Source organism: Leguminivora glycinivorella, chromosome 18 (assembly GCF_023078275.1).
Source record: "Leguminivora glycinivorella isolate SPB_JAAS2020 chromosome 18, LegGlyc_1.1, whole genome shotgun sequence".
Classification (NCBI taxonomy): domain Eukaryota; kingdom Metazoa; phylum Arthropoda; class Insecta; order Lepidoptera; family Tortricidae; genus Leguminivora; species Leguminivora glycinivorella.
Window position 1 is genome coordinate 12,998,427 of NC_062988.1, and position 14,451 is coordinate 13,012,877.

A 14,451-nucleotide genomic window follows, 5' to 3' on the forward strand; every position below is an offset into this window, starting at 1 on the left:
CACGTATGGCTGCCGCTCTTTATAATGGCGGTCTAATTTGGTGTGACATGTTACCTGTTCCTGGAGTAATGCAGCCATCGCGCGCGTAACATGGCGCGTATCTGAGTTGTGACGCTAGCAGTTAGGCTACCTGAAGCGTCAACCAGCGGCGCTCGGTCTGTTTTGATGCTTGCGCTTGACGCGCTCTTCGACGGACTGTCTGAAAATTACATTATTCTTTAATACACGTGCGTGAAAACTTAGTAAAGACCCTGGAAAAATTCTAGCGGGTTCTATTGCTTCTAAGGTCTGATGGGGCAACTGTGGAAGCCTGGCACAAGAACGAACGTAAAGGATATTTAGGTCATTAAATAGATAGGTTATATATATACTTCAAGGACGGAACCAAGCCGAATCCATTGAAGACTTGAAATATTGGTTTTCTAAATATTAAAATTTCACGGTCTAATATAGGCTACTTGACTCTTTTTTAAAGTCTGTCTTATATGATTAAGTACTGTCGAATTAACCGAAATAAAATATAACCATATTTTATTATGACTTAAAAACAGCAAAAAATATTTTTAAAGTATACCTACTTTTTCATCACATTTGCTGTTTAAAGGTATCATTGCGGCTACGTGTACTGAAGCATAATGTACTATTTTATTCCCAAGGGAATAATGGATTTAGTTTTAAAAATTAATACAATCCGTACAATACTTCAGGCAAAGGATGTTTCAATCAGCCAAGGATTTTTGTTGCACAACCAAAATTTGACTATTAAGCTAGGTATAAAAGAACGGAACGGAATAGGTATACGGTATGAAAAATGCATTTTATTTATGTTTTAGAATTATTTCAGTGTGTTTTGCATTTATTTCGTAAATTTAATTCAGATAAATCGTTATAATTTACAAACTGACAATATGTTCTCGACTCGCGCTTGACCGCGTGCCAGCGCGAGGCGCCCACCGTTGCCTAGCAACGGAGAGTACAACAGATCAAAATTAATGAATGAATGAATAATAATTTAGTTCAATTATACGATTTATATGCTTTTTTGAACATTGCATTTAATTTATATGCAGGATTTTCGTGTTTGTTTTCGTTAAAAAAGTGTTTGTTATCAAAAACAATGGAATTTAATATAAATAATCTGATATAGATGAAGATACACTTCTGGTCTTTGCGCCGTCGTTGCGTTGAAGGTTTTGCCTTATGACTTTTTTTTTGTATTTTTCTCTCAAATGTGATGAAAAACATTGTGTGTAACTCAGGAGGTAAGGATATTAAATACTCGTGTCTATATTCACTCCAGCCTGCGGCTGTCGTGAATATATCAGGACACTCGTATTTAATGACCCCCTTACCTCCCTTGTTGCACAATGTACTATTACGTAATCAGGCGAAAACAGCACAGTCATGTTAATCTATAGATTATATTGTGTGCATCAACACATTCTACTCAAAAACAACATTTTCTGACTTTTAAGTATGAGGCATAAAGTTAATTATGTCAGTGATTGTTTTGACATGAAGTAAGTTCGGTTTCGATGACGCCACTACATCGCGACAGCGATTTTGGTAGCAAAAAAAAATAAAAAAATACACACATTTGAATCACATGTCAAATACTAGAATACTACACAAGATAATCATTGATTGTGCCAAATTCGATATAAGTCTAGTAGCCTTTTGCGTAGGCAATAGATTACAAGTCAGTAAAAAACTAAAAAAACCTTACAGCGTTGTTCTTGTTGGTCAGTAAGGTTGCCAGAACTCAATGACATACCTCCAGAATCAGTAGATTTGGCGGGGTAGTCAAACTTGGCGTCGGGCTGCGGTGTGATGTTGAAGAAGACTTGCTCGAGCGAGCTACAATCCATAGCGAAGGCTGCAAAACCCAGCTCATGCTGCCGGGCCTCCAGTGTGGTGCACACTTTGAGGAAGCTGGAACAATATTAGTACGTTTAAGAACTAGTGACGGAACTAATTCGACGAAAACAATTGAAATACGATTTTCTGCATTCGCTAAGAAACTGTTTCGTAGTTGGGCGTAGTTATTGTGAGGCTTATAAGCAGAGATCGGACAGTTGGGCGTCATTTGTATGACATTTTCGGAATAATGAACCTTATGTTGTTAGAATGACGCCTAGTTGTCCGATCTCTGCTTATGTGTATTTTGTCTTAGGTAATTAGGAATAGGGCTCTGGAGATCCTTGGAGGAGGCCTATACCCTATAAAAAGGGGTTCTCACTCAGGAAAAAGACTCCTGAACTTACCTTACTTAGTTACTAATCAGTGTTCTTGTGAATAAACTTTCATTCATTCATTCGTTATAATGTTAATTATTCTGGTGAGAAATAAACGGCTTTTTAGGGTTCCGTAGTCAACTAGGAACCCTTATAGTTTCGCCATGTCTGTCTGTCCGTCCGTCCGTCCGTCCGTCCGTCCGTCCGTCCGTCCGTCCGTCCGTCCGTCCGTCCGCGGATAATCTCAGTAACCGTTAGCACTAGAAAGCTGAAATTTGGTACCAATATGTATTTCAATCACGCCGACAAAGTGCAGAAATAAAAAATGGAAAAAAATGTTTTATTAGGGTACCCCCCCTACATGTAAAGTGGGGGCTGATATTTTTTTTCATTCCAACCCCAACGTGTGATATATTGTTGGATAGGTATTTAAAAATGAATAAGGGTTTACTAAGATGGTTTTTTGATAATATTAGTATTTTCGGAAATAATCGCTCCTAAAGGAAAAAAAAGTGCGTCCCCCCCCCTCTAACTTTTGAACCGTATGTTTAAAAAATATGAAAAAAATCACAAAAGTAGAACTTTATAAAGACTTTCTAGAAAAATTGTTTTCAACTTGATACGTTCAGTAGTTTTTGAGAAAAATACGGAAAACTACGGAACCCTACACTGAGCGTGGCCCGACACGCTCTTGGCCGGTTTTTATTTTATTTATTTATTTATTTAATTAGGAATAAAATCTGCTGAACCTTTCGGTCGTACTGAAACTTATGCTTTGAACTTTCGCTTCACTCGGATCACAGTCGGATAAGTTTGGAACAACCCTTAGAGCGTTTTCACACTATTTTCGATCCGAAGCCGATCCGAGTTCATTCAACAGCCGAGCGTTCAAGCGAAGAAATTACTCTTCAATCTTAGTGACATTTCAAGATAAGCGTTCATCTCACACCTCTATGATAAGCGATGCGGTGATACAAAGTGGACTTACTTCATGACGCTGACAACACCTAATGGCCTTGACGCTAGCGTACACTGTCTATTCGTATGGGAGTAAGTGAGAGCGCGATGTCACTAAAACAGGGCGGCTAGGTACGAAAAGTACGGAAAAAATATTCAAATAAAATAGAAAGATGCATTATTTGTGCAAAATATTTCGTTAGTGTTTTAGGTATGTATATTTTTGTTATTGTAATATTAATTAAATACAACTAAGTGAATAATTGAATGACATTTCTATGTCATTCAATTATTCACTTATTCCGTTTAATGACGAACTCGAGACCAATCTTTGCAATTTTTTTCTATCGAGCCGATTTCATTAAATCGTGTATAGAGTACGGCTATGTTCGTTGAAATATAATGAATAATAACATACAATTTACTTGCCTTACTAAAACCAAATACTATGTAAACTCTACGAGTTAATACGTGCAGCTTGGTGCCAAAGTTGGCAACATGCGATACTAGCGCCCGTAGCGGCATGAGTTGATCAAAATAGTTTAGTTCATACAGTATAAAATTAAAAAAAGTCACACATTCTTATTTTTTTGTTTTATTCCGTCTAAAAATGTTAAAGTAGATCAAGTAATCGCATTTTCTATTTTAATTTACTAAAATAAAAGTCTGACAAACTACTTTGAACAACTCGTACCGCTAGATGGTGCTAGTAAAATTGTTGCCGCTCCATTGTATGGGAAACGTCAGAAGCTGCACGTATTAACTCTAGAGTTTATATAGTATTTGCTAAAACTTTGTCTTAAAAAACTGCCCAAGTAACATCAATTTTGCGGAATTGGGTGTTGTCAGCCCCTTAATTCATTAGCATTAAAGATCTACGTTCTTGAGCACATACCTCCCAGCAGCTAGCATTATTTTGGCCTTCTCTTCTCTATGTCCTCTTCCATATTACTACCCCATCGGCTAGAGCAACAATGACTCACTGAGCATGAGAGAAAAAAATACTTACTCATTATTCAACCCATCATCCTCCTTGCGTTATCCCGACATTTGCCACGGCTCATGGGAACCTGGGGTCCGCTTTGACAACTAATCCCAAGATTTGGCGTAGGCACTGGTTTTTACGAAAGCGACTGCCATCTGAACTTCCAACCCGAAGGGTAACTAGGCCTTATTGGAATTAGTCCGGTTTCCTCACGATGTTTTCCTTCACCGATAATCTACTGGCAAATATCAAATGACATTTCGCACATAAGTTCAGAAAAACTCATTGGTACGAGCCGGGTTCGAACCCGCGACCTCCAGATCGAAAGTCGCACGCTCTTACCGCTAGGCCACCAGCGCTTCTCTCAGAATGGCAGCACGATTGTCACCTCCAGTCCATCTACATCTACAAACTGTGCAATGTGCATTCTTTAATACATCCCTGACTGGAGCTAGTAGTCTTTTGATCTTTTCTTCCAAACCTTCCTAGATTCTTGGTATAGATAAATTACAGTCATAACTTACCAACTTTAGCAGGAGAAATAGTTATTTGTTATATCTACAAGGGGGCAAAGTTGTATTTAACGCCGAGTGTGGAATTGAAAAACGAGCAAGCGAAAGGATGCTATAGGTGAACCACGAGCGAAGCGAGTGGTTAGAGAATGTAATCCTGAACTTGCGAGTTTTTTTAACACACGAGAAGTAAAATACATTTGGACCCGAGTGTAACACAAAACTTTTCCCCTCACTATAGCGAGGAAACTACAACGCAAACAATGCGTTTATCACTGATTCCAGTAGTTCCACAGGTGGTAGTAAATCATCTTTGTTACTGGATTCACTGTGTGCTAATTAACGCGCAGAAAACAAAAATAATGCATATTCGTTCAGCTCACAATAAAACTACTCATGATATTAATGTGATTGCACACCAACATAACTGTCTGCACCAACTTAATACCACAGCATGTAATTGTATAAAAATAGAAGCGGTCACAGAACACATGTACCTGGGGCTTATAATCGACCACAGATTCAATTGGGGGCCACATATTAATTATGTGTGCGATAAACTAAGAGCAATTTTATGTAAAATGTCAACCTTGAGGTACAAATTACCATACAAAACACTACGTATGCTATACTTAGCCCTTGCTGACTCTGTGATCGGTTACGCTCTGAGTAGTTACGGTCGAACCTATAAAACCTATGTAGAAAAAATATATAACTTACAAATAAGATTATTGAAGTTACTGGTACCTAGACATGTAAAAAAGAAATATGAAACAGACTATGCTCAATTGTTCAAATACTGTAATATACTCCCAATTCAAAAAAAATTTAAACTAGCTGTACTAACGGAAGAATATCATCATGTTAATAATATAAAAGTAAAAAATAGATGTATAAAATTAAGAACTTTGCAGAGACAAAACAAATATTGTATACCCAAATATAATAACGTATACGGCACTAGGTTGTATACATATATTCTACCAAAAATACTTAATGAGATGCCAGAGGACGTAAGACTTAAGTATCTTAATGGAAAAAATATTAAAAAATGTATTAAAATGCATTTGTTACAATCTAACGACTTAAGCTATATGTACTAAGAATCCTAACTAGTATTCAAAACTTAGGTATAGATATAGTTAAGTAACTAGTTTTTTAAAGGTGCGCGGGGCCCGAGGGCCCCGCGGTGTTCTTTTTTGTTTTTTGTTTTTGCTTTTGCTTTTTGTTTTTTGCTTTTGCTTTTGCTTTTTGTTTTTGAGTTATGCTTATGCTTTTTGTTTTTGAGCTATGCTTGTTTGCTTTTTTGCTTTAGCCTTTGCGTGCTTGGGAGCACTCTCTGCCCGCAGCTCGGCCTGCGGCCTCGCGTGCTTGGGAGCCTGTCAGACACGCTCCGGGCCTTCGGCCCTCCGCGTAGTTACTGTGGGGGTTGTAGGGAAGTTGGAGCTTAAACACGACCCAATAGTAAAAGTGTCTTGAGAAGCTCACGACGGGCCTGCGGCCTGCGGCCTCCGGCCCGTCGTTTCGCTTCTCTAAGATACTTTTACTATTGGGTCGTGTTTAAGCTCCAACTTCCCAGACCGCCGGCGAGTCGATCAGGGACGCTCCGGGCCTTCGGCCCTACGCGGAGCTCGGCCTTCGGCCTTCGCTGGGTTCCGAAGCTCCGCGTCGGGCCTTCGGCCCGCTGCTTCGCTTGTTAAGATACTTTTTGTTATTGTTTTGCTTGGGAGCACAGTCTGTACGCAGCTCGGCCTGCGGCCTTCGCGTGCTTGGGAGCGCTCGGCCCGCAGCTCGGCCTGCGGCCTTCGCGTGCTTGGGAGTCTCTCAGACACGCTCCGGGCCTTCGGCCCTCCGCGTAGTTACTGTGGGGGTTGTGGGTAAGTTGGAGCTTAAACACGACCCAATAGTAAAAGTGTCTTGAGAAGCTCACGACGGGCCTGCGGCCTGCGGCCTCCGGCCCGTCGTTTCGCTTCTCTAAGACACTTTTACTATTGGGTCGTGTTTAAGCTCCAACTTCCCGGTCCGCCGGCGAGTCGATCAGGGACGCTCCGGGCCTTCGGCCCTACGCGGAGCTCGGCCTTCGGCCTTCGCTGGGTTTCGAAGCTCCGCGTCGGGCCTTCGGCCCGCCGCTTCGCTTGTTAAGATGCTTTTTGTTATTGTTTTGCTTGGGAGCACAGTCTGTACGCAGCTCGGCCTGCGGCCTTCGCGTGCTTGGGAGCACTCTGCCCGCAGCTCGGCCTACGGCCTTCGCGTGCTTGGGAGCCTCTCAGACACGCTCCGGGCCTTCGGCCCTCCGCGTAGTTACTGTGGGGGTGTAGGGAAGTTGGAGCTTAAACATGACCCAATAGTAAAAGTGTCTTGAGAAGCTCACGACTGGCCTGCGGCCTGCGGCCTCCGGCCCGTCGTTTCGCTTCTCTAATACACTTTTACTATTGGGTCGTGTTTAAGCTCCAACTTCCCGGTCCGCCGGCGAGCCGATCAGGGACGCTCCGGGCCTTCGGCCCTACGCGGAGCTCGGCCTTCGGCCTTCGCTGGATTTCGAAGCTCCGCGTCGGGCCTTTGGCCCGCCGCTTGGCTTATTTAGATACTTTTTGTTATTGTTTTCTTGGGAGCACAGTCTGCACGCAGCTCGGCCTGCGGCCTTCGCGTGCTTGGGAGCATTCTGCCCGCAGCTCGGCCTGCGGCCTTCGCGTACTTGGGAGCCTGTCAGACACGCTCCGGGCCTTCGGCCCTCCGCGTAGTTACTGTGGGGATTGTAGGATTTGTAGGGAAGTTGGACCTCCGGCCTGCGGCCTCCGGCCCGCCGCGTCGCTTTTTAGACACTTTTACTTATATTTTCTTGCTTGGGAGCACTGTCTGTACGCAGCTCGGAACTTGGACCGGAGCAATGACCGTCGGGCTGTAGAACGCTCCCTCAGGCTGGTAGGGAAATTTGACTTTGTCCCCTCTCGCCGCCGTTTTTGACTTTTCCAAAATTTTTTTTTTCTCATTTCTATTTTTGGCCCCCGCTCTTACCACGTGCCAAATTTGAACGCGCTCGGACCGAAAATAAAAAAAAAAATTTCAAAGTCGGCCATTTTGGAATTTTGTAAATGCCATTCGATGGACCTCAGATAACTGTACAACATTAGTTTAAGCACTATTAACCTTTGTCCTACCGTTACGGAGCTATGGGGATTTAAAAAAAAAACCTCCATACAAACTGGTAGGGAAATTTGACTTTGTCCCCTCTCGCCACCGTTTTTGACTTTTCCAAATTTTTTTTTCTCATTTCTATTTTTGGCCCCCGTTCTTACCACGTGCCAAATTTGAACGCGCTCGGACCGAAAATAAAAAAAAAAAATTTCAAAGTCGGCCATTTTGAAATTTTGTAAATGCCATTCGATGGACCTCAGATAACTGTACAACATTAGTTCAAGCACTATTAACCTTTTCCCTACCGTTACGGAGCTATGGGGATTTAAAAAAAGGACCTCCATACAAATTTCAATTGGCTTTCAAAGGGCGCCATTTTGAATTTTTCAAAATTTTCTTTTTGTATACTAATCTTGGGGTGGCTGTCCACCCGTGAGCAAAATTTCAGCGCGCTCGGACCATTTTGAAATTTTTCAAAAAAAAAAGTCGGCCATTTTGATTTTTTTTTAATGCCATTCGATGGACCTCGGGTGACTGTATAACATTTGTTTGAGCACTTTTCACTTCTTTGTACCGTTACGGAGCTATGGTAATTAAAAGAAAAACCTCCATTCAAATTTCAATTGGCCCTCAAAGGCCGCCATTTTGAATTTTTCAAAATTTTCTTTTTGAATATAAATCTTGGGGCGACCTTCCAGCCGTGTGCCAAATCTCAGCGCGCTAGACCCATTTTGAAATTTTTCAAAAAAAAAAGTCGGCCATTTTGAATTTTTTTTTAATGCAACTTTTTTCTACTCGGATACCTGTATGACATTTGGTCGAGCACCCCCCGGCTATCTCTTACGGTTTAAAAGTTTCCATACAAAATAAAAGTGGCCAGTTTTCCCACACTTGTAGCATTTTTCAATTTTTTTTTATTTCATTCGAATCAAGGCCACCTGGAGATTCTATGACCAAAATTTGAGCTCTCTACGACAAACTTGAAAAATCAGCAAAAAAAAAGTCGGCCATTTTGAAAAAAAAATGGCGGCGTCAAAAACTGCCCAAGGTCCTCTATGACATTTGGTCGAACACTCCCCGGCTAACTCCAGCCGTTTGGCCAGGCCGTCCAACATTTTTTTACCCGGAACTGGTAGACCGACGGTCTGATCTATCCGGGGTCGCAGGACCAAACTCTATACGACCACACCAAACACTGCCACCTTCAAATCCCCCTTCTGCCTATTTTTTGAAAAATGTCAGTCGGGTTGTAGCTTTATATTATATAGATATACTGAACTCCCCATCGGCACACAAACCTCTTCAAGGTTTTGCCAACGATGGGTCTTGTGTAAGAATGTGTAATTTTTCGTTTATTATTCAATAAATTAAAAAAAAAAAAAAACCTACTTTTATCAATTTTAAAACATTTAATTTGACTATATTCAAGGTCAAATTACTTTATTCACTAGTGTATAAAATGCGTTTTTACCCGCTGCTATTAAAGGACAAAACAAGTGTTTCCGAGCTAGGGAGGAGAAAAGATACTTACTCATTATTCAACCCATTGGCATCAAAGAACGGCAGCACTATTTCCACCTCCAGTCCGTCTACATCCACAATTTGTGCGTTCTTGACCACATCTCTCACGGCAGCTAGCAGCATTTTGGTCTTCTCTTCCAAATCTTCTTCCCTCCATTCTTCGTCGTGGGGGTAGGTGACAGTTAACTTGTACCCGTTGCCAAGGCTGCGTTTGATCTCGATTGGGGAGCCCATGGTGTGGATTTGACCCTGATAACAGTAACAATTTTAGTACAAATTAAAGTTAAATTAAAACCCATTTTAAGAGGACGATGTAACGGCCCAGCCACGACATTGGTCTAAGCGCGACAGCGGTGAGCGGCAGCCATACGTGCGAATGAAAAGTCCCATCGCTGTGTCTCGCTCCAATGTATGGCCGCCGCTCACCGCTGTCGCGCTTAGACAAAAGTCGTGGACGGGCCGTAAGGCCGTTTTCACATTATCCGATCCGATATCGGGTGTCGGACCGACATCCTACACCCGATAAACGCTTCCGATAGTGTCGGATGTCGGTCCGATAAAACGCATTGTTCCAAATCAATGAAGTATGATTTTGTATCAAAAAATATTTTTAATTTTTTTATATTTAATAATTATACGCACTACATTTCAAATATTTTATTGTAAAATTTAGATCATAAAAATACTCAAGAGTGGCAGCTAAAATAAATAATTTTACATTTAACTATATCTACAAAAAGATGAAAAAATAGTATTCGCAATTCGGACCGATGAATACCAATCTTTTTTTTTTTCAACAGAAATTCATCATTAACAACTGTTTAATAGACGCCATTTTTGTCACGCACACTACTACAAACGTATACCTACATTATATACGCACACATACAAATATTATCGGCCGACAGCTGGCGGGGGGTCCGGCATGCCAAAAATGTCGGAAGCGTCCTGCCGATATCGGCAGTTCGATGGTGCCTCGGACAAAAACTGTCGTAGGATAGTGCCATCTGGATTAAATCCGCAATTTTTGCGTTTTATATAGTTTTTTAGTAATAATGATCTATCAAATACATAAATAAAGACCTGGAAGCGCATAAATCTTACATTTTACATCCTTCCTACATCCGATATCGGATCGGATAATGTGAAAACGGCCTAAGACTGGCCGCGTTCTCGCTGGATGGGTCCAATGTATTGAGCAAAGGATAAGGGAAGTTTTGGTTACGAGTGGAGCCACAGCGGAGCAAATTATATAAATTCATTTTTTTTTAAGTTTCAGTGTCTACGGCCTCCGTGGAACTAAACTTTCTACAGCACCGCAAATACGTAGCCATTGCATAAAGACGTTGTATTTGCGATGCGTTTCTGCTTTACCTTGGGCAGTCGAAAGATAACAAAGTTCTCCTCAATGGACTTACGGCCCGGCCACGACATTGGTCTAAACGCGACAGCGGTAAGCGGCGGCCATACATTGGAGCGAGACACAGCAATGGGACTTTTCATTCGCACGTAAGGCTGCCGCTCTCCGCTGTCGCGCTTAGACCAATGTCGTGGCCGGGCCGTCACAAACAACTATAATATTAGTAATTAAGTGATTTGTTACCTTATGCATGATGACGACCTGGTCGCTCAGGAACTCCGCCTCGTCCAGGTGGTGTGTGGTAAGCAGGACGGTCCTGTCCTCCTTCAGCTTCAGGATCATCGACCAGATATCCCTGTGTCAAATAAATAATAAATAAGTATGAATATTATAGGATATTTTTATTTATACAGATTGACCGAACCCGCGGCTTAGCAGTGTGACAGAACAAGCATTTGATTCGTGGTCTTATTCTTGTTTTTTTTTCCTAAATAATACTTACATTGTCAAGGCAACTGGAGACTTCTTTGCTCGACCCTTGGAAAGCATTCATCCAACGTTATTTCACTGGATATTTTAATTAATTCACTGTGGTACTTGTCCACATGTCTTATCATATTATCTCACATAAAATTCACTATTATTTGATGCAAAACAGGTTGGGAAAGTTTATTTACCAACAAGCTACGTTCACATGGACGGAATGCTGACACTGACAGCTGTCAACTGAGTAGCGTTCCAATATTACATCTTGGGTTCAAATACAGGTCAGGAAAATTGGTATAGGTTAGTTTTGAACATATTCCTTGGAAAATATATTTAGAATGCAATATTTGATGTAATTTTTAGAAAGAAATTTGATATTATGCCACAGGTTTGATTCATGAAACTGGTTAAAACCCTTTGATAAAGTAATATTAGCATATTTATATTTACCACAATATAAAATGTTTCATTACGTACTAGGAATCAACAAAAGATATCTCCATCTCACTCTAAAACACGTGCATTCATGCAGATGTTACTACTGATAGGTAAACATTCGTTTGCTGAGAGAACATGAACTTTAATGCGTAGGGCGCATGGCTTAGTAAACAAAGTACGCGGTTTAATAGCCGTCTGGTCGGAGTTAGGTCGGATGTCGGAGATACGTCGGAGATAGGTCGGAGATAGGTCGGATGTCGGAGATAGGTCGGAGATAGGTCGGATGTCGGAGATAAGTCGGAGAAAGGTCGGAGATAGGTCGGACTTAGGTCGGATGTCGGAGATAGGTCGGAGATAAGTCGGAGAAAGGTCGGAGATAGGTCGGACTTAGGTCGGAGGTCGGAGATACGTCGGATGTCGGAGATACGTCGGAGATAGGTCGGATGTCGGAGATAAGTCGGAGAAAGGTCGGAGATAGGTCGGACTTAGGTCGGATGTCGGAGATAGGTCGGAGATAAGTCGGAGATAGGTCGGATGTCGGATGTCGGAGTTAAGTCGGAGATAGATACTATAAAAGGGCCGGGGCAGGCCGTCACAGGTCATTCTTCAAATATCAACGAGACTAACAGTGTCCCTGGCTATCGTGTATTATACTGGTGAGTGAAGTTATTCTGCTATTGTTTCTCTGTTTGTACTTACTTGGAAATTATTCTAAGTGATTGTAAACTTTGAAATTGTGTCTCTGTTTGGTTGTGCGAAGACAATATCTTTGTACAGTTGAACTTAGGCTTGTAGTGGAATTACTTTACTGTCAGTTGGGGTTATTTTAGTGTTCTATTTATAGTGTAGTGTTACATTTTAATTAAGTGCAGAGTTATTTGTAGTTTAACGTGTATAGTGAAGTTTCTACGCTGTGATTTCCTAAGTGTCATTAAGCAATACAAAGACTGGGTCGATGTATGGCTGAGATTTGGGAAAGCGTCTGTGTTTGATTTTATAGGAAGTGATTCTTGTAAAGTTAAGCCCAGATCATAGTAATTAAAGGAAATTTCACTTGTCGGTTTATTTATGTGATTTTACAAAGAGTTGTGTTAGTAAAATTGAATTTAGTTTTCTGTGGGGATATTTTGCTATTTTACTAAGCCAAGTCATTGCTTGGGCAGACAGTTTGCCCGACTAAGCGCTTCTTACCTAACGGTGCCAAAAAGGAGCGATTAGGAGTCTTTTGTTCCAAGTCTGAGGAGGCTTGGCGTCTTTTTTATACTTACAAAAGGCGAACATTCCTCCCTGGTCTCAAGGTCCAGCTGCTAGATGGAAGTGAGGACTTTCGCGATTGAAGAAAGACATTAGGAGTAATCCTTGCTCACTGAAGTCAGCAGTAATTGAGGCTAGGTCTTGTATTATATATATTTATTTACTCGGTGCTCTGGGTCACGATGGTGCTGGTTGCTGGGGAATTTCAGTTGTGATTGATCCATACCTAAACGACAAAGTTTTGATCGCAGCTGGGTCTCCTCAAGTGACTGGTGTTGGAGTGCCCTAGAATACTGGATATATACACAGATAGGGCGGTCTACTCTCTGCTACCTAGTCTGCGGACGCAGAGGGGGGGATCAGAACACAAGCCTATAGGTTGCCTATCTCAGCTTCGCTGGCTGAACTGTACAGTTCTAGTAGGGATACACTTGTGCATATTCTGAACTCAAGATCTATGGTAAGTGATGATCTGTGGTTCAGATATGCTAGAGTAGGGAAATAGATAGGATTAGGGTAACGTCACACACTATTTCTATGAAATTAGGGTTGTTTTACGATTGGTCTTGAAGTATAATTGATAGGCGTGTATTTCTATGGATTAAATGGACTTTAAATGTGGTGTTTACTATCTTAAAATATGTGGTAAACTGGTAATTCATAAAATCTTTTAATACTTAATTTATCTGAGTGTAATTAATAATTGTGGTAGCAATTTCTGATCTCTCGGTGTAGCTGCGGAACGCTAAGTGTTGCTAACTGGTTATTCAAGGTAAATTCTATCAAATTGGCTAGGGAAACAAACTGTCTTTGGAATAAAAGGATTGTTTGTTATAGGGTCCAGTGGCATGCGAGCGCCGTCCACTGATGGAAAGTCAAAAGCTTAAAAAAGTTAGTAGACTTACTTAGTTCTCGTAAAAGTTAGCGACTACTCGGTGTTTCGTTGAAACATTAGAAGGATCGAGAAGTTATGGTCTATTAGCAGTATTGGGGAAAGGGGGTTTAGCTAGGGAAGTACAAACAAAACAAAAGGGGGGTTAGTTCATAGATAGATAGCCCTTCAGGCTTACTTGCTTAGGATCCTGATAAAGTGGTTTGATCAGGTCAGGGGTCCCATACCGTATCGCAAGCCCTTGCCCAAGCCGGGACCACTAATAAGGCGTAGCGGATGATTACAAAAATATTTTAAATATTCATATCACAAGTGCTGCAATAAACTAGTTCAAAAACCCAAAATATTTACATTACATCATTATTCTTATTATAACTTCCTATTTTCTGTAACGTTTCAATTTATAGTATATTCTAACAACAGGTTATTTATATTTACAAACTAAAAAAAAATAACTAGAGTTCAAAATATAGTCGTTACTCATTAAAGGATCTGGGTTATCGCGGTTCACATCGAAGGGTTCTACATACTCGCACTAGACGATGACGAAGGCCAAATTTATGGGGTATATTTAAAGGGGGGTTAGCTATACTGTTGGTTAGTCAAGTAAGTAAATAAGTAAGGTGAGCGGAGGTTTAGTTACAGCAGGCAGGACTACGCGCTAGGCCAGATCGGTC

General features: G+C 41.2%; 1 protein-coding gene across 1 annotated transcript in view; it reads right to left on the reverse strand.

Moving 5' to 3' along the window:
- LOC125236150 (phospholipid-transporting ATPase ABCA1-like) overlaps positions 1–14,451 on the reverse strand; it is a 58,693-nt gene that overhangs the window by 27,150 nt on the left and 17,092 nt on the right. The window contains 4 exon segments of the mRNA XM_048142849.1: positions 55–199; positions 1,775–1,932; positions 9,355–9,593; positions 10,948–11,059. Of these exon segments, the coding sequence (XP_047998806.1) occupies positions 55–199; positions 1,775–1,932; positions 9,355–9,593; positions 10,948–11,059 (654 nt within the window).